We start from the raw sequence: 21,976 nt of genomic DNA on the forward strand, positions 1-21,976 counted from the left end.
TGCTCTAGAGGCAGTTCAGAGGAGAGCAACCAGACTTATTCCAGGTCTGAAGGGAATGTCCTACTGAGAGACTGAGGAACTGAACCTTTTCACCCTGGAACAGAGGAGACTACGTGGGGACTTGATCCAAGTCTTCAAAATCATGAAGGGCATCAACCATCAAACCAGAGGAGCTTTTCCAGATCAGCAGGGACACACACACACACACAGCAGGGACACAAATGGAAATTGAGCTTCAAGGCATTCAAGACAGAAAACAGGAGACACTTCTTCACACAGAGAGTTGTCACAATCTGAACAAACTCCCCAGCGATGTGGTTGAAGCTGAAAATTTGGGAACATTGAAAAATAGACTGGATAGGATGCTTGGATCACTTAGTTATTAATGGACACCAAACGCGCACGATGGGTCGCATGGCCTCCTCTCGTTTGTAAACTTTCTCATGTTCTCATGTTCTTATGTTCTTATGTTCTGTCAACAAAACCAACCCCTACAAATGAAACTGATCAAAATAAATGAAATCCTCATGTGTGAAAACAAGAACAGTTCTGAAAGCTTCCACAATACTGTTGTCGGAGCAGTTACAGTGCTGAGTAATGAGAAATACAATGAATACACAATTTTATTTAATTAATTGAAACAAAACAAACACACAAGAACATCACATTGAAAACAAATCAAAACATATAACAACAACAACAACAATGACAACAACCATTTTGACGCCCTGCTGTAGCGTGCCCTGTTTCAAAACAAGGCGTGGGCCAGTCAGACTAGAAAAAGATTTTTTCCTACTTGCTGAAGGTAAGCCAGACAGCTGCTAATTTTAAAAGTGTTTAGTAACTATGTTGCTTAGTTGATCATATCTGTAATTAATGAATGATTTCAGTGGTATATTGGAGTGTGAAAGAAGCCAAGAAAAGACTCATTGGGAAAACAGAAAAATAACAATTTTTACAGACAAGATCTCTTTCCCATGTAGTAGCTGTTGTTTTGTGTAAATTCTGTTATTCATTAAAATATGAATTGCAAGAGAAAAAAATGTATGCAAGAGTAAGAAATTCCCAGTGAAATGTCATTGCAATAAACAATAATAAAGCAAGTCATCTGTTACTGTCTTTGAGCCTGAAATGTACAAGTAAAAAATGCAAGTTATCAAATACAATATGAAAGCCAGTTCATTGACAACAATAAAATAACATGAAGTAGCAAATGGTTCATAATAATAAGCACTGCTTATGCAAAAGTACAATTATACCATAACACATATTACATTTTTACAAGTAAAAAAATATGAAAGCTTGTAATTTAGAAACCAGCTGTACCATACAAACAGAACAAAACAAAACAATACGAAACACCTCCCCACAATCAACAGGAAAACATCTGGATTCATCTAGCATTCAAAGAAATTGAAAGTCAAGAAACTTTAGCGCACATACCTCTTAATTAACACTCATCACAGGTACCATGCTGACACACTTATGGTCTAACCAGTCTTTCAAACATAATTAAAATACATTGTATTTAATATTTTGACAACATCCAGTCTATGGAAAGAACCATCTTATTCAAATGGATATTACTGTTCTTAAAATGAGTGGCCCCTCAGTCTGGAAAAACCACTAAATGTTTCCATCCTAACCAAAGTCAGTTTGTTTGGTAGATTAGCCTGAGAACTAGAAGAAAGGGATTTCTGATTGGCTTTCACTTTAATACACCAGGTACTAAAGAGCTTCGGAAGAAAGAGTAATCTCTCTGTTCTTCAATGGAAACCAGCATATTGTTATGTCTGTCTAATCGAGAACCACATTATTCTAATTATCAAGAAAATCAGTCAATCAAATGTGACTGAATGAAATCAGGTGGGGAACTTTGATATTGTTCTACATAGGGAAGGGTCACAGACACACATTTGTTTTTAACATATGCTTCAGTAAACACTGTGCATATAATGTTATAGCCTACAGTCGGAAACAGTAGCAACTCTACTCACCCTGTGTCTAAGCATAAGAAAAGAGACTTCCAGGAAAAACAATATACACTAACAGTTTGAAAACGTAGAGCATTTCATTGCACTAGCTTTAGGTTACCATGCAACAGGTAAGTACAGCTATCCGTAAGCGAGAAATATATGTATCTGAATGATGTCCAGCACACCGCTAAGAAAGCTGGGACACACATACATTTCACACTGGCATTGTTTTTTTGATAGACCACTTGAAAGGCAGTTGTCAGTTGTAGCTTTGCAATAAACACACATTCTGCTTTTAATCTTGTAATACTGAACATCGTGTGATTTTGTTTTCTGTGTCTTACCTCTGGAGGAATGCAAAAGTTAAATTAATAATAAATACTGTGATACCAATAAAATGTGAATCTTTAAAGTATTCCAAATCCCCAAAACTCAAACAACGAGAACATTGGTGTGTTGTGATAATATGTACAGGCTACAAACTAGACTTGTATAGTTTAAGACTCATAAGAAAGGTATTTCTTTTATGCAGTCTCTAGATAGTCCACAGATGTCTGTAACCTTGTGTGCTGTAACATTGAAGAGGGGGACTGTTTACTAACTGGTATAAGGATATTTTTTTTGGGGGGGGAATTGTGGAGGATTGCATTCTTGTACATTAATAATATATTTTGTTAACTTTTCAAAATAGTAACTTGCTAGTTTTCTTAGAAGTCATGAATACAAGTGAAACCTGGAACCATTTTTTTTTTTCATAAAAATTTAACTAACATTATATAACTTACATTATCCATACCTTTGAGAATCTAAATCTTGGTCACTTTATTTGCATAGATTATTCATGTTAATACTGTACTTGTACAGTATTTGGCTATAAAATGATTTAAAACAAATGTCCAACACTGCTTTCTCTTATTGCCCTCAGAGAAGATTTCAAAATCTTATATTGCTTGTGATAATATAAAATACTAACAACTCTGTAAGTTTAAAAATAACCATAAACAACAATAACAAAAGTCCAGGTGATACTGAATGGTCCACAGTCCTTCACAGTATTTCACCACTTCAACGTCCATGGAAATAGCAGGCCAACATTTCATCCTTTGTTCTACAGGAAGTGCTCTGTATATCATTTAGTCCATGCTGTATAATTTAAAAGTAGAATATATTGACTTCCGATGTATTAAATCATAATGGCTGAGTTGTATTGACTTTTCTTTCGGTTTTTTCTTTGGAAAGTTGTCCTAAAAGTTGTCTTTGGTCTTTGACAGTTTTACAGCCCTTTGTAGTAAAAAAAAAAAATCTATTTCACTATCTGAGGCGGCATTATCGCCGTCTTCGGAAGAGACTTAGATTCGGAGTCCAGAGTTCCTTCCTTACCTTTCTTTCTCGGGGGCTTTTTGATGGGTGTCTTCTTTGGAGTGGGGTCCCCTGTGTCCTGTCTGAAGGTATTGGAGTCCTGTTTCTCAGGGCTTTTTGGCTCGGGAGACAGTGTTTTTGAAACCGGGGCCACCATTTTTTGTAAGTTGTTAGAAGTTGGCAGCAGAGGCTTTTGGGAATTTTGGTTGGCCCCAGCAGCTGTGCGTTTGGCCTTCTGCGGAGGGGTGGGCTTCTCTCGGTGCGCCTGCGGGGTCGACAGGCCGTTCTGCTTGGCGACGCTCTCACTCTTTATGCTCTGAGTCTTCTCCTTCAACTGGGCTGCCAGCAATGTGGCAGCTTCCGAATTCATGTGAGGGTGGATGACTTCACAGCGTGACTTGCTGGGGCTTTTTGGCACCTCTTTAGGGTCGCCTTTCTTGTCACTGTGGTAGTTCCCGATCTTCTTTAGCGCATTCTGAACGGCACCGTTGATGTGTTCCATTTGCTCCTGGCCAGGCCTGGCTTTGTGGGACCTGTGTTTGCTTGGTGAATTCGTCCTGTCTGTACCTTTTGTTTCAGGAGAGCTCTGCTCCCTGTGTCTGTTGGCTTTCTCCTTAACTCTGCCGTTGGGCTTCTCGTCAGTTCTCCCCAAGATCTCGCTCGAGCTCTTGTTCTTCTCCTTGTTGGTCCCCGATCCCAGGTTTTTCTCAGGAGTCTGGTTAGATCCAGAGGTTCCGTGGATCCAGGACACTTTAGGCTTGGTGGAAGGGTCTGGTGGACGAGGCTTGGCCCTCTCTGGAGAAGGAGGTTTGCCATTGCCCTTGATTTCATTGCTCCCACTGTCGTCCTCGTCTTTGGACTGTTTGGATAACCTGGCGATTCTGGCATAGAGAGCCCCAATGGTGGATTCAGAGCCGCTGGTAGATCCTTCACTGTCAGAAGATTTCAACAGAGGTGTTTCACTGCTGTCACCTAGGCTCTGCTTGACCGAACCAGCATCCTTCAGAGAAGTGTATTCTCCAGCCTCCTCCTCACTGATCGGTGGTGCCAGCTTCTCTACTACATTTGGGCTTCCTTTGTCTTTGTTTTCTGACACAGATTCTGAATGAAGATAAAAATACAGAGATATAGATCACAATAATGCTGCAGTGATGTGTACATATGTACTGAATTAAGATAAACCTGAGTTCATTCTTTCAACTTGTATACAAAAGTCAACAAGTTTGTAATTGTGAGTTTATTATAATTTACCCCAACTGTATGTTGGAACAAAACAGTAATATAGTCCTCAGTCGATATGATCTGAGATATATCTCAGCACATTCCTGTAAGAGCAATCTGAAAAGATCCATCTATTGTCAACTGCATGTTGGACCCATGTCAGATCTTTCATCCAGCCCTTCCTGTTTCACAATTTTGCTTTCTTTACTTTATGTTTAAAAAGATGAGTCATGTTTTGGAAGTGTGCCACAGGCTGAAGTGGCCATTTAAACCATTTCCTGTTTGTTTTTATGCAGCTAATCGTTACACCGATGGGCCAAAGGCAATCTGAAAAGAAAACATATAACATTCATCGTACCTTTTGAAGTAGTTCTGGATTTTTGCCCGCTGCTTTTTATTTACGTTTTTAGCTGCTTTCATAACAATTCACGACTGTAATGTCTGGACAACTCTCGTAACCCCCCCAAAAACAGAGATAGACTGATAAACAATCCATTTCAGCAGAAATGTTGAAGGGAGTGCCTTGACGCTGTGGTCAGTGGGTCTACAGTACTGTGCTGTATCTTTGCTCCGGCCCCGTTTGATCACTCACCTTCATGGGGCACACAATAGACAGGCCCATCGTCACTGGTCTCAAAGGAGGAGAAAGAGCCCTGAGAGGACCAGGAGGGAGATGGCTGCTCCACCACAGAAGGAGGCTCAATGAAGCTGCAGTTGAATGTGTTCTCAGGGTCATGATGGGCCACTAAAATTCAAACAAAAACAAACACACTAAATATCATGAGCAGACCATAAACACTGGGGAGAAGGACATGTCAAAAGTCAAACTGGAGAACAAGTTTAAAAGCCAGCTTCAACCAAAACTCCTGTGGCATTCAGCGAACTTCCTCTTCTGCAACCCGTGGCTCGATTCATTGCACAGGAAATGGGACATGGATTGGTTTAACTTCTATTTAAAGACTTTCAAGGAAGAAACAAACAAAATAATGGCACTGTTTCTGTCTGATTTTCCCCTGCTCTTTTGTTCCGGCTGGAGACTCTTGATGTGGCTGTTTCATGCTGACCAACGACGACAGCTGGGGGATGGCTGCAGTTCATTTATAGTCTATCCGCAGCCTGAGCAGGAAGGATCTCCCCTCTAACCACAGAAAGATTGTTTACTTGGCCATGACAAATAATGGCCTTGTTTTGCTTTCAAAAACTTTGGGGGAAGAGCTTTCTAGGGTTTTTCCTCAGGGCGTGACAGGACAGTCGCAAAGAGGTTCTCAGTAATAAACTCACATGAGAATATAACTCAAATATACAAAACAAATCAATTAGGAGATCTTAAGTGTTATTCTAACACACTGTAGAGTACTTATGTGAAAATGACGCACTACTTGTTGTTTGTAGTGTGTCTTCATTTCTCCTGAATTGTAAGAATTTCAATATAAGCATTCTGTTTTGTTGCAATGTTTTGTTGTGGTGTTACAATCACTACACCTTTAAATTGGGCTTTAAGGTGAGCGGTTTCCTTCTAAACTTGCACAGGGTCTCTTCTTCACAGAGACAGAGAGAAGAATAGGAACGTTCCACAGTGTAATTTGTTATGGTTATGATGGCACACGACCAGTGTTATATAAATACTGCCGCATAGTTTAGCAGAAGGAATTGAAAAGGGGCCCCATTAATGCCGGGTAAAGACAGCATTGTGAGATAAAGGCAACGTCCTGACAGGCCCCAGCTGTGGAGCCACGCACAGCTGCTAAGTCCCGGCCTGTGACAGCAGGTGTCCACATTAGGCAGCGTTTTTCTGGACGAGCACTGCGGCAAGGAAGGGGGACAGAGAGAGGGGGTGAAAGAAAACATAAGACGTCCTCATATTTAATATTTAAGTACAGGAAGGAGATGACAATGCGAGACTGTGAACTTGATGCAGGGCAGGACAGCTATTGTGAGAATGGCAGCAGATGAACGTCAAAAAAATAAAGACTGAACCTCTTGACTTTTCAGAAGAGGAGGGATGGTGCGATGAAAAAAGAAAAAAAAAAGAAAAGAAGCTCCCAGGAGTACAGCATTTCCTCCAACCTCCTCCCTTTGTCTCAAACATCTGCTGCCAGTGACCTCGCTGCAGATAAATCACAGGCCTGACGGAGGCTGGGATAAATTTGGCCACTTCCTGAGTAGGGCCCGGCGGCCCCCCTGTGGAATGCTCGGGATTTGGGATCTGTGTGTGAGGGTAGAGTTTCAAACAACAGCGAGTTCAGTTCTGCGGGCGGGCAACGAGGAAAGCAGAGCTCGAGGCGAGGAAAAAAGACGAAAAAACAGGGACGTTCAGCTCTTCTCACTACCGAGGGGGAGGGGGGTCCGACTTCATGTTAACCTAAAAGCCTGCAGTGAAATTATATTAACTAATGACTTACCCTGACTGTCTCACTTTCTTTGCTCTTGTATTCCCCCCCTAAAACGTTCTCCATCTGGTTTTCTTTTCAGTGAAGGAAAATACGAGCGGTTTTAATGTTGTAGAGCTCTTTAACCCCACAGTGCTGTACACATATACTGTATATGAACACTACTGTATATTTAGTTGATTTTAAAGTTTGTTTTAGATAGAGCAGGGCAGAAATGTTAATACAAATACAGGGAAACTGCACTGAGCTTTCACAGTCATATCATTTGTAATCTGTAATTGCAATCCTGCTTTTGAGTTTTATATGATCTAGTCAGTAACTCACTTCCTTCAGTTTTATACACGATCATTCATTCAAACCTATTTAAGTATATATATACTATAAGTTTATTTTTAACAATATTCTATCCAAATCAGTCATGAAAAGATTGTAAAATGATTGTCTACAAACAGAGCACACACAATTATTTTATATGCTTAATTATTTGAAAAGGTTCATTCAGAAATGGAATTGGTCAGATTAGGTGAGATAACAGGCTGTTGAAAACAGTGTTGCTCTTGTTGTTGTTGTTATGTTGGTACAATCTGTTTTTAAATGGCTGATTAGGCCCTGGAAGTAGAAAATGAGGTAAGAGATTCTGGCGACTGTTAAAAACACATGCTTCCCAACTGTCGAGCCTTAACCAGGTCACTGTTCTGTAAATCTCCCCTCAAAAGGACAGGGCATGTGCTCTCTGAGCTCTGAGTCTACAAAAACATGTGTGCGCCTGTAGACTGTCAACTGTTGGACAGCAAATGGACACTTAAAAACAAGGTCACAGACTGTAGTGTGGTAACATGAACTTGATCTGAATTTAATATTTATTTTGTATTGGACACGACAAAATTATTGATGTTCCAGTATGATGAAGATGATAATAATGATAATTATAATAATAACACCAACCATTATTGTCATCATTTCTGCACACCAACATTCATCTTTGATGCATCAGTAGCATTTGATCCTGCTCAAGAAATAGCAGTGTAAACTCTCAGTGATTGGATCAAACGCACCTCTCAGGGAGATGGTATGGATCAGGATTAAATGCATCAGTAGCATTTGATCCTGGCAGTGTGACTGCTCAACCGGATCAAGTTTTAAAGTTTAAATTTTAAAGGAAATTTTAAAATTTGGCGGCAGAAAAACACCCTTCACATCAGTGGAGCAAATAAGAGAACACTTCCCTGCTGCCCATATTATAAATAAAATAGAGTTAAAATGAACACCAAATGGCATGTTATTTTATGTTAGCATACAATTTATAATTGTAAGTACATTTAAAATGCTTCAGTTGTGAAAAAAGTGCATTGGTTTTACTTGTTAGAATAATTTGTAATGAGTTAAATTACAGATTTTAATATAGCTCTGTGTTGTAAAGGATTAATTTAATATATACATATAATTAAGTTTGGACTTCCATGCTAGTGCACATGTACCGCTGCATTTGATCCAGATCAGAAATGGCAGTGTTAACACGCCTATTGAGAAGGAAAAAATGTCACGCACGAATTTCGAATCTCAAATGTTTACAGTCTTGAATTTAAGAAGCATCTAAATATAAATAAGCACATTTCCAAAGCCATTGGGCCACACAGGATGCGCACTTGCATTTGAGGACTCTCCGACAACTCTCCAGGATGCATAAATCCTACATTAGCTAAGCCCTGCTTTTTCTCTATTTTGGGCGAAAGTGACTGAGAATACTGAGATCTATACCAATACTATTACCATGAGCCTTCCAAACAGGAGCTTAGCACTCTGACAAAACAGAGCTGCCTTTGATAAATGATCACTCACCACTAAACCCCCCATACCCCCAGCCTTTTTAATAATATAGCTCAGAGTTCAAGAGTCCGTTTTTTTAACCGAAAAAAAGAGAGTGAAAAAGGAAAGAAAAAAGGCCCTGTTTAAGGTTGTAATAATACGAACACATGGCACATCAGAGTGCCAAGAATAATAAGGCTTGCGACCAGAACATTCCATTCAAATGAAGTAGCATGCCCATTTGGCAATAAAAACAGTCTTTTTCAACCATTTTTACAGAAAAAAATGACTCCGCAAGCAAAGGATTTTGTTAGTGTCAACCAAATGATATTCACAATGGAAGCTATACTCTACTAACTGTTAATCTTATCTTATCAGCACACCAAAGAAGAGCAACAGCGGAGGTCTGTGAACATTTGGCGTCCATGTGGTTCTCCATATACGGGGACCCAGTTCCTTGCAAACCGTATTCTGTATTCAGAGGGGTTTGTGGATCTCCCATACACATAAGTCAGTCAATCTCTTAAGCCAGGTGAAGATTACTGAGCAATGAGCAATGGTCATATAAAGGTACCATGTATGAATGCAGATATGCCATATGGTAGATATTGTACTTATGCAGCTATGTTTGATAGCAGTCAGGCAGTGCTTGAATTTATTACATCTGAGCTGCAAAACGCCGACCGTACACATCCCACAGAAGCCACGGCACAAATTCTTCTAAGCATACACACATAAACCACTAAAACAAAAAAGCACAACCATGACTAAGTACCTTCTTATGATCACTGATCTTATCTTGTTTTTCCCTGGCTAATATGTCATCTGTGTCTAAAAGAAGCTGTCAAATACATATGCAAAGAGTCAGTCTTTAACTATCTGGTATTCAAAGGGGTGTTTTTGATAGCTTTGTTTATCAAGAAAAGGAGAACATTTCAACAAAGGATGACTAATAATTTTTCGGTAACTTAAAAATGTCAGGGATATGATTATATTTTTGGAAGTGTAACCCGCTGAAAATGTAAAGAATTTGAGGAAGTATAATAAATTACTTAAAAATGAACTACATAAACAGTACACTATTTGTTTGCCAATTCACAGAGTAAGGATCAAAGATGAAGTCAAAAGTATCTTAAAGGAGCAGACAAAGCTAAGCTCCGCAAGGACGACATCCTATTACAAAGTCGAGTCATTAAAAAAATATGCAAATCTGTGCAAATGCCAGGCACAGAATATACAACTTACATAAACTGCTTATCTGGCTTGCTTTGACACATGTCACGTGATATCTCTGGTAATTCCATCTGCATATCATTGAACAAGTAAGTCTGAACTTACCAACAACTTTTGGCAGTTTTTGGCGCCTTAGTGGTATCCTGGGAAGCTTCGTACTGATTCTGCTGAATCTTCCGCACAGGCGTCTTTTGGCTTTCTTACTGTTTACCGAGTTCTCACGATCTGGGCTGGAGGAGAAACGTTACAGGAGACAAAATGTTATAATACCAGGCGAGGTACTGTAATTAGCTGGCAATGATTATAATCTAAGAAGCTGCAGAACTTGAACATATTTGGCCGACCAGGACTCTCCTTCGTGAGTCAGTCGTGGAGTATACTATGAATTCACTGGCGTGTACAGTAATGAGACCCAGGCACTTTAACCTCGATGTCTTTCTCAGTCTGGTCTTTCAACGTACTTGTTGTTGTCTTTCTTCCGGCAGATGCAGCAGCAGAACAGCAGAGAGAGCAGCAGGATGAGAAGGAAGGTGACCAGGGCTCCGGCAGCAATCACACCCATTCGCTGGTTGGTTTCTAAAAACGAAAGCACAGAGAGTGTCATATGTGTGTGAGTGTATAATTTATAATCTCTGCATAGTGATTTTTTTTATTTCACCCATCACTACAATATTGGAGTAGGGCATGTAGCTCTTCTTTAAATAACCATCTGCTATCACAATGTCAGAATCTTCCCAGATGGAGTTCTATGGCCTTTTTGAATAGCATTCAGTAATCATGGTTTCATTAGACTTCTAAAATACATTTTCCAAGTACTCACTAATTAGTAAATGGCCAGACTACTAATTCCCCACTCTCTTTACCTCCATAACAAAATGCTCTGCTGTGCTGTTGAGTGTGAGATTAGGTTACAACCCTTCCCACACCTATAAATAATCTCGTTTCAAAGTCTGTTGACTAGTGCTAGCAGTGCTGGTGAGAAATATCACAGGAGTTAAGCTGCAATTTATGTGGGCTTTATTTTAACATTTATTTAACACATGAAGCTAATATTGCAGTGTGTCGGCCAGTGAGACTTTTTCTACACACAGATATATAAATATTCATTAACTGTGAATAAACACACGACCGTTGAAAGCACCTTGCTTACTCTTGAGGAAAAAGTTATTATTACATATTTAGCTTTATTGTTAATTTATCTTAGTGGAGCCAAACCCCCAGATAAATGGAAGAAAACCCTAGTTAAGTGCTTTTATTTGGGGGGGGGGGGGGGGGGGGGGTTACTTGGCTGCTACTAAGTTCTGCTACTGTCCATAGAACAAGCCAGAGAAAAAATTAAGTGTTGTCTGGGGTTAAGGTTCATCATCTGTATTCACAGCTGAATAAAGGAAGAGCTTGTTAAGCCTTGTCACTGTGACATCATCATTGCTCTCCTGGATTTCCCTGCATGTCCACCCACATGACCTCTGGTAACCTTACTTCCCAATAAATCCCTTTTTCCTTTCAGCAGCACTGAGGACAGCCTTCTCTCTCTGCCCTCACTCACTGGCTGAGAGGGAACTCTGCCAACAAACACAGCCATAAAAAAAGACCTAACATCTCCTTCTGGAAATACAATCAAGGGTGCAGTGTTAACTCACACTGCAATATCAGAAATGACCGCCACAGATATATGTGTTCATGCTGACTATAGACAAAGAAAGCCCTTTATGCTTATATTTAAACCTTGGCCATGTGTTTAGATACTAACTGAGTATTTGAACAATCATCGCGTCTCCTCCCATGAGAAAGTACTAAAAGCTGTTGCAAAATGTCAACCCACAAGAGACAAAGAACAGAATCTAAACTCCAGTCGGTCTTCAATCTGACTTGGTTTCCATTACAATCCCATCCAATATGGGACACATTTTAGCACCTTTACATGTGGTACTAAACTGTAAAGCCCAAAAGCTTTGGACCCCCAGGTTAAATTAAGAAACTGGGCTGTTTATGGTACATTTTCCAAACACTGAGATGGAAGAAAAAATATTATTTGAGTTTCAAAAGCTTTGGACCCCCAGGTTAAATTAAGAAACTGGGCTGTTTATGGTACATTTTCCAAACACTGAGATGGAAGAAAAAATATTATTTGAGTTTCTTACGCAAGAAGCAGGCACCAGAGACTGGATTGCAGTTCAGGTCATGGCAAGAGCAGGACTGTGCACAGTTAACACCATACTGACCAACTGGGCAGCTCATATTACAGCTATGAGAGAGAGAGAGAGAGAACAGGCATTTAGTGTGAGACAACAAACTTCTTACTCTGTTTCCATTCCAGATTCCTTACATTTCTAACGGAGCGCTGCTGCTTATACACAAGATGATAATTGACTTTTGTGTGTGTGCATGTTTTTGTCGGCTTGACATAAATAAGAAGTGCAGACGGACTCTAGAGGTGTTGTGTGTTTTGGTAATCAGACTCTAAGTCATCACTAGCTAAACTGCCTGAAAGCAGTGTCTCCACCCTGGAGATTATATCAAGCCCCAATCTTGATGTAATAAAAATGAAATAAAGACAGGGAGAAATGATCGCTAGTGTCTGACCAGGAAGAAGACAGTAAATGTAAACAGATGTCATGGAGGATGTCAGATATTTAGCCTTAAGATACAGATTATACAGAATAAAATAATAACAACTGAGTTATTTTCTTTGCATACACACTAAAAAACACTTAAAGTATATTATCTCTTAATCTCATGGTAGGAAGAGAGTTTTGTAGGAAGAGATGCCTCTATTAAAACCTAATCAGGTCCCGAGTGTCGAAGTTTGGTTGGCAAAGCGAGATGGGTCTTTCAAGCAACACATAATGAAGCTTATCTGTTAAAATGTTCAAAGATCTTTTGCAGAAAATTCTATAATAAAGTATCAGCACTTACAAGGTACCATAAAAGCCAGGATCACAAAGACATTCCCCAGTGGCAAAATGGCATTTTCCATTAAAGCAATCACTGCAATAATTTTCACAGTTCTCTCCATATGTTCCATTATGACATTTCGTCTCACACCTGAGAAAAAATAAAGAATGGAAGTACCTTTTAGTAACTGTCACAAACAGAAAAGAAAAAATGAAAAGAAGTTGAAAAGTAATTGAGAAAACACAATTCTTACAGCCACTGTATGCGCCTATTAAAAATTAAGTTTTCAAGTTTGTATCTCCAGGTTTATAGTCCTTAGTTTGTAATTACTTTTTTATCACAATTTCCAAGTGAAAATCAAACCAGTTACCGATCTCCGATCCAGCCGGGGTTGCAGTGCGAACACTTTCCATCTATCCGGTTGCAGAAATGGTTGTCTTTACAGGGCGGGCACACTTCCTTACAGTTCTCCCCAAAGAAGCCAGGGGCGCACATCTGGTCGCACTTGGTGCCATTCCAGCCAGGTTCACAGGTCACACAGCGCCCCTCGGTCACCTTGCACGGCTGCATGCCTTTACAGTGCCCACACCTGAAAGGTAATGCAATCTTTTATTCCGTGGTTAGCAATGAGTTTTGAACATGAAAATAAGAATGACATAAATTCATGGCAACCATATGAGATCTGGTCTTCTTTTTGAAGTGAACAAAATAAATCAGATTACTTTTGAACTATTCTGTGTTCTGTGGTGCTTGTTATCCTATGATGCATTCAGCATAATGAGCTTTCTTATTTAATTTAATTTGTGCAGGGAAAAATAAATTTATGAGAAACAATGAACAGAGGGTACACAAAATTAATTTTATAATGAATTACTTGTAACAATTATTTTCCCTTGAAAATGGGGTTCCTTTGCAACACAACTGGATTTTAACAACAAATTAGACCCCAATAGCGCAATGGAATATTTCATTTAACTTTATTAAACTAATGACACACATAAATAATGAGATGTGGGTAGGTGCAAAGACAAGTATAGGAATGGCAGTTGCCTCATCATCTAGATCACTGTAAGGTACAAACCTGCTTCGACAGTTTTGACCGTAAAATCCGGCGGGACAGGGCTCTCGGCAGAACTTGCCCCTGTACCCGGGGGTGCAGGTACAGGAGCCGTCAGTCGGGTTGCACTTGCCATGCACGCACTGGCAGTACCTCTCGCAGCGCGGGCCCCACAGCCGGTCCCGACACTGGCAGCGCCCGGAGAACTGCTCGCAGGGGGAGTTGTTGCAGCTGCACTGGGCGCCGCAGTTGCGGCCGTACCAGCCCGGGTTGCAGATGCACTGGCCCGTGCTCTGCTCGCACACCGAAATGACGTTGCAGTAGCAGGTGTTGGCGCAGTTGGCCCCCCAGAAGCCCGTGTTGCAGGTGCACTTGCCCGTCTCCTGGTTGCACTTGCCCTTTTGACACAGGCAGGCCTTCTCGCAGTTGGGCCCCCAGCGGTTGGGGTTGCAGGTGCATTTGCCACTCACGTCATCGCACTGGCCGTTGGGGTGGCAGGTGCACTTCCTCTTGCACTCGGGACCCCAGAACTGGGCTGGACATTCTAAGGGAAATAAAATAGACCCCTGAGTCCACTCTATAGGCCACAGATTCGAGATGATTTGTCCTTACTCGTGCCTATGATCATACAATAAGACACCACTCCACATTTACTCAGCAAACCTGGAATCCTGCAAAAGATACATGTTCTTTTATTGCTTCTTCTAAATATTGCGTTCTGGCTAGCTGCCAGTATGATCTGAGGAGAGCTTGAGAACATAAGGCCAAGACAATAATACAGATGTGCTTACTGGTCTCACAGCTGGCTCCAAAGTATCCATGGCGACAGCGGCATTCATTGGGCCGCACACAAACTTCGTTCTCGTTGCAGGTGAAATTCCCCTCACACACAGCTGGGAAGAGAAACAATCCTTCACATGGCATGTCTGCTGTCATACTTGATTTTACGTCTTTAATCTCACATTAACATCTAGAAAAAACCAAGAACCGTATTCTGGGGGGTTTCAAGAAACAGGAAGTTGTTGAAGAACCAGAAATGACTGACCTTCACAGTAAAGAACAATAACTAATACAATGCACTAAGTATTCGTTACCTTTGTGTTCTTTTAAATGAAATGTTAACAAATATTGATGGTGATTTGGTGATATGTTTGAGGATATTTGAATCCCATACATACGTGTTAAACACTCCTCTCCCTCTTGCTTCCATCCAGTGCAGCACACGTAAGCCGGGGAACTAAAAAGGGAAGGTTTTTAGTAAGACTTATTATTGTAGTGCATATATATAACTGACATATTCAAGTCTGCAGTCTTATGTAGTTATTTTCTCATTTCGTATATGTCCCACTTATGCAACCTCATATATAATATTCCAAAGGCTGTCTGAATAAAGTTGGTTGATGTGCCTGCTAAATTATTAAATAAGTATTTGAAAAATTATGTCAGATTAACACACAATTTTGCTTGAATTAAAATTAGACTGAACAGAAAACAGTAAAGGGAATCACTTCAGAATTAAAATAAATTATATATTCTTCTCAAGCTATATATATATATATATATATATATATATATATGGCAGTTTAATCTATGAAGGGGGTTTTGTCTGGGTAGTTTCTTTCCTCAGACATTGAACACTTTTAAGGAAGTGCAACTGAACAGGGGCCTCTTAAGTGTCACAAGTTATTTGCCATACACGTCAGAGAGAGTCTACACACATGGCACGGGAGCCAGAGGCCATGCAGTCCTGAAACATGGGTTTAGGCACTGCAGAAACCAGTGCTGGTGTGAAAACAAAAACAGGGATATTATCGACAATACAAGCTGCCAATATGTCAATACAGCTTATATAAAATAGTCTGTGGGCTCCATGAAGAGCAGTTCACGAAGGACGCATACTTTTGTAAACTAAAAATGCAGTTCTAACACTCCAAACTAGTTTAATTATATATGTGTTTCTGTCTAAAAATGAGGCACGCTCCAGGCTTATATTCCCAGTAGACTGGACTCCCACATATTTCCCCTAAAAGACTTGTCAAGCTTATTTTGATTTTCGTATAACCTTTGCTTCTGTGCAAATGTGCTTAAACACAATACAGCACACTGTATACTGCCAAGAACACTTACCCTTACTACTGAACAAAAAAACAATCTAAATATGTATTTTGGAAGCCGTGTCATTCCCGCTGCTTTTTTTTTCCCTCCCATGGAATTTCACGGCAATAGATGGGATGTGATATACTGTGGTTGAAAGCAATTCAAGTAAAAAAATTTAAGCAACAACAACAAAAACGTTTATCTGCTTTCTCAGTCTCCGTTATTCCATATGGAGGTTCTGCTTTGAATAATTACATGGAAGGGAAGTTTGACTTCAGAGATTAAATTGAGAAACAGTAAATGTAGCATTGCATGAGGTTCCCATTTTCTGAATGTCAGTTCTCATGGGATACACTGTTGCAGTTTCCATTTTGACTTCTGAAAACAATAGTCGTTTCAAAAATACATCAGTACTTACATGATTATATGCTTTAACCAGTATGTCGCTGTTTGTAGTGTAGCCTATGTTACTATAATGATGGTGTTTTAGATAAAAACTGCAAGAACTGGAAATTGTATATGATATTATTATATTACCATATACAATATTACATTACATGATATTGTTGCTCAGGAAGTAAAAAGGGATTCATCTTAAAAGCTGCTGACAAAAACAACTTTTAGATATTCTCACCACTGACTTGGCAATTGGCATTTATTCTGCCTCAGGACACACTTACGTATATAACTTTTATAGGGATAGAACCAACCAATAAATAAAGCATATAATACATCATAAGCATCATTGAAAAGCGTCGACTACGGAGGTGACCTCTGACCCCGAGCACTACGCACTTTTGACCAAACATCTGCTGATGAAGTACTTCCATTTAGCACTGTCAGCACATGTGCCTTCCTTTGAAAACGTGGTCCATGAAATATTGACAATTTTATGGTCAGCTCTCGAGTCTAACAGGACTACAGGCACTGCAGGCATCCACCCAAGCAACTCTGTGGTTTTATAGCTGAGGAAATGGGATGGGATGCCAACCCATTGCCAAGGGAGCAGCCAGGGATTAAACCCTGTTTTCTGGTATTATCAGCACACAAACCAATAGAATCATCCAGCTACGGGCAACTTTTCCCAGCACACCCTTTTTGGCAAATTGTATATATATATATATATATATATATATAAACATAATCCCAATAAAAAAAACGAATAAATGCTATCCTTCAGTCAGTGTTCAATATAAATGCAATGTACATCATCACTAGAACACTGGCAGGAAAACATAAGACCTATATTTATTTATTTTTAATACAAAATTATTGTTATTAAGTCAATTAATCCATATTTCTGTGGAACAAACATACAAATAATAATATTGTAATGTACAGACAAAATATGTATGCATTATAAATATTTTAGCATTAGCAAACATTTGATTGGCTCGTTCTTAATAGTCTTGGGTTGTCATTGAGAATTGCACTATCAATGCAGTTCTGTGATTGTCATATATCTTATCTAGTGAAAAGCGTTGCTCAGCCTGATATTGTGAAACTCAACAAACAACTCAAACTACTTTTAACAGGTCTAGTCTGTATAATATCTCATATTGCCATGTGTTAAGTGAGAAACATATGATTTGTAAGTAGGACACAATCTGATTTGTACACATTCAAATCGGCACTTTTCAAAACAAATTGAAAGTGCATTCGATCAGCTGCTCACTTTCGTCCTGGCGTGTTGCACTCGTGTGTCTGTAACTTCTGTTCCAGGCCAGTATTTCATTAGCGTTAATCAGGATGAAGACTGCGATGCTGAGCACAGACTGTGGCTTCTTTTAAGTAGCCTCCGTCTGCCAGAGACTTTGGCAGGACTCACACTCGAGGGTTACTACAGGTCAAAACACCTCACTACGTCTTCCCCCAGTCAGAGAACATACCTAGTAGCAGAAGTTTATAAGCACAGTTATGTATTCACTGACCTTCCTATCTTGAGGTCCAAATGGAAAAGCCCACCTCTCTGGTATAATTCCAGAGAAGCCGCATGCTTTTATTGCCAGGCAGTCTGGGTTTTTTGGCAACACATTTATGAGTTTGCCTACAGTGCCTGAGGCCCAGGTTTGACTCAGACTGCATTCCCCTCCAGCTTCACTACATACATGTAGATATTTCAATATGTGGGTGTGTATTGAAGTCAACACACCATACATGACTGGATCAAAGCATCCCCTAATGTGTTTATTGGGAAACAAAATGGTAAAATAATGCCAGTCAACATCCGTTTGATGTTGGCTCTCCATTAAACTAGTGCCATGTGTGATATTTCAGACTGAGAGGTCTAGACTGGTGTCGTGGTCTCTGCCAGTCCAAGCAGTCGGCCATTACTAATTTACAAATTCTCTGTCACATGCATCTAATTTATCACACCTTGCCAGTGTCTTGTCGCCATCTTAACCACCGCATTATATGCTTCAGTGCACAAATATCTAGGCACTGCACTTGACTGATTATTGGATTCTGATTCCAAAACACTGAACTCCAGGTTATATTATTTTTCCCATGAGACTTACTAAATATTATTTGACACACAAAACCCCAAAATGAGAGATGGAAAAGGAATGTACCCTTATTAAAGTAACCGCAACATACCTAAACTATTTTGAATTATGACAGCACCATCTTAAGATCATGAGTAAGCAAAGAGTCTGCTGTAATTTCGAAACTTCTGGAGTGCAGCTGTGCCAACCCTCCCTCCCAAAAAAACAAATCAAATCAAAACAGCAAAAAACTAAACCATGTACTTCTAATGAGCATTATTTACTGGACACTACTTAAGTGGGAACAAAAAATCACTTCAAATCCTGGGAAACCCAACAACTGTGAATAGACTATAAGTCACTACATATTTTTTAACATGCTTGGTTAAAAATAACAAAATAGGTCACACAAGTTGAAATCATCATTCATCACCCTCTTACCCTAAGACAACCAGTATTTCACTTTTCTTTTTTCAATTTTAAAGATGCGTTGATATACTACTAATATTAATAGCATATAGCAGCTATCTCTTAGTAAGAAAAGAGTGATACATTTATATTACTGTTTGTAAAAAGGTTTGAAGAGTAAGTGTGATTGTTTTCTGCATGATCTACTGAATCCATTACCCCCAAAACAACACAAAGTTCAGCCTGGTCAAGCTTGGGAAATATTGTTGCATTTGAGTACCGTAAAATTGTATAGTTTTTGCAAAATGCAAAAACTTCATTGTACAACAGCCACAAAACTGGTTATAATTCAGTATGTAAAGTCAACAACACATTGTAAAAACTATGTTGGATTGCATAAGCTACCACCTCTACCATTGATAACAATGTAAATGTACAAAATATAAAGTATATTTAATATAACGCATGAATTGTTACTTTTGTAAGAATGGCTCCATTTGTCTTTAATTGCTGTACTGCGTATAAATGTCGATTAAAGCTCCCCCGTGTGGAAGGCGTTGGAAACGTCAGTCTGGACAATTCCAGTTGTGCGCATCTGGATGCCTGGACCAAATGGGTTGACCGTTATATTTAACTCCATCACAAACACAATGAAGAATTAACATAAATATTGTTTTTTTTTTCTAGTTTATAATTTGAAAAGAAAAAGTGCAAGGCTCTGTTACACACTCCAACCCAGTGAAATATGCTATTCTGCTAGCACTAGAATCACTTTCACATTTTACAATTGCAATAGTTTTGTGAATAGAAAAATATTTATACATGTTGGTTAATTGGACAGGGATTGTAGCACATTCCCAGTATTACAGAGCGACAGGGAAGCATTGTAAAGTGCAAAAGAGGCAGATTAGAAATTAAAAGTTACTCACCGCGATCCTTTGCACACATTCCGGCCTTTTGGGTTAAGTTCTTGGCCGAAACTCCCACAAAAGAATAAAACCAGAACCACGGCAACTACCCCGATGTTCTTCATTTCCATTTTCCAAGAGACAGCATCCTTCCACACACTCCTTTGCTCGGGCATGCCTCCCTTTCCGAAACGGGGGAGTTTCACTTACTTTAAGTATAATCTCTGTGTTTGCGCTGCTGTGTCTGTATTTCTGCTTTTCTCCTGTGTGTGAAAGGTAGGATTAAAGTGACCCGACGGCGAAAGTAATCCAGGTTTCCCGGACCAGCAGGAGCAGACACCATCCACGTCTCCCTGCGGTTGAAGAAGCAGAGGAGCGTCAGCAGCCCAAACCCGGAGACAGACAGACAGAGCCGTCACAAATCCCAAACTTGACAAATCCCTCTGGCTGGCTGCTGCAGACGGTGTGAAACCAATGTCCAGGGCTCTATGTGAAATTCCCCATGATTTACCGCATGCAGAAAATGCATTAACACAAATGCCACCCCATTTCCAATCTCCTGCAAATGTTTTCAAGATGGTCCAGGAGCCTCAAGTGACATGTATTCTTGCGAGGTGGACAGGGGACTTGCAGCCACCCTTCCCTTCTGGCATGCAGTGGCTTTTAAAAGCAGAAAAGGAAAAGAGAAGAAAAAGGAACAGAAAAAAGAAAGTTTTTAACCGCATCCCAAGCTAGGCGAGCGACACAAATCTGCCTTTTTTTATGGGCGGAAATGGGAGTTTTGAAGTTAGGCAGCTTCATAGTTTTTTTTTTTTTTTTGCTTGCTCTTGCAGGAGTGGCAGAAGGAAATTCCTGATTTGTTACCCTATTCCTTGGCCCAGGCTTTGGGGAATTAGACCGTCTGCCTCCACAGCTCCTTGCTCCAGTTGCCTCACAGAAGCCTGGCTATCAAAGAGCAGTCCAAGAGTACAGTTCCCCAATCAAGGACACGGGGATTGCTTAAATAGTTTCCTGTGGAGGATGCACGCAATCCTTAATGCCATCCTCAGTACTCTCTTACTATCTGTTCACACGTCCCCTGCCTGAGCTAGGTCTCAGATCTGTGATGTTACTTTCCAAATATGCGTCACAAACACATCTGCATGAATTCGAATTGTATTCTAACACAATCACCACAAAAAACATAAACATATCAAAACCACCGAGTTAGCAATACATTATATGAGCATTTCTGAGCAATTAAGAAAACATATATTTCCCATTCAGAAGTTTTCTAATGGATCATAATATTGTATGGCAGATATTGGATAAACGGAGGCAATAAAGACACTCATGCGTATCTAGAGGATATATAAGGGAACTAAATGTCCCATTCCGTTACTTTACTGATAATAAGAAGGAAGGACTATCAGAATACTTGTGCATATAAAAGACACAAACACTGTAACAAGGTCTCCCCTTGGTGGTGATACAGTGTTAAAGCAGTCTACTGCTGTGTAATGGCATACATATCCATTTGTTAGTAAATGAAACAAAGAAACTAATACATAAATAAACATCAATAGTTGGGTCAGACTAGTAAAGTACCTGTATGCTGAGAAATGCTGAGACACAGAAGCTTCTTTTAAAATTGTTGTATACTTCAATACTAAGTAGACAAGTTTCTTAAAGTCAGCCACACCAAAAAAGACTACATAACAATAATCTATTATTACAGGCAGTATAATAATTACAGGAAGATATCAATAGGAACTGATAGTGCTAGCTCCGTCATTTCGTGTATTTGCGCATTTTAAATAATAGTAACAATACTCAAAACAGGTTATTAATCAAGTCTTATTAAGTGTATTTAAAGCACATTAATTGTATGTGTGTAATATTCACCCTAACGTTGTATTCTTTACACCATCAACAGTTAATACACCGTGCATATGAAATATCTGAATATGAAATGCTCTTTAATTATGTTTAAATGTGATTGTGAAACATACACATAATACACACGTGTCTAGCCAAGCAGCGCACACGCCAGCAGCGATCCTGCCGTCCCTCATTAATATTTACATTTATTCACACGTCATGACAGCTGTGGGCCAATCAGGGGAACGCATTTCCCACAAGGCGTGTCTGTGGTGTATCG

The 21,976-nt window shown here is 39.7% G+C and overlaps 1 protein-coding gene across 1 annotated transcript; it reads right to left on the minus strand.

Annotated features, from left to right (window-relative positions):
• Window positions 1-605: 605 nt before the first annotated feature.
• scarf2 (scavenger receptor class F, member 2) lies at window positions 606-21,110 on the minus strand. The gene is made up of 11 exons (XM_066689188.1): window positions 19,858-21,110; window positions 15,116-15,174; window positions 14,729-14,830; window positions 13,962-14,481; window positions 13,251-13,469; window positions 12,902-13,030; window positions 12,127-12,230; window positions 10,447-10,561; window positions 10,091-10,215; window positions 5,149-5,301; window positions 606-4,436 (listed from the first exon to the last, which is right to left on the minus strand). Exons 1-11 carry the CDS (start codon window positions 20,010-20,012, stop codon window positions 3,280-3,282), a joined length of 2,838 nt encoding a protein of 945 aa, XP_066545285.1. The 5' UTR covers window positions 20,013-21,110; the 3' UTR covers window positions 606-3,279.
• Between the last annotated feature and the right edge of the window lie 866 nt (window positions 21,111-21,976).

This window comes from Amia ocellicauda, chromosome 17, assembly GCF_036373705.1.
Source record: "Amia ocellicauda isolate fAmiCal2 chromosome 17, fAmiCal2.hap1, whole genome shotgun sequence".
Taxonomy (NCBI): Eukaryota; Metazoa; Chordata; class Actinopteri; order Amiiformes; family Amiidae; genus Amia; species Amia ocellicauda.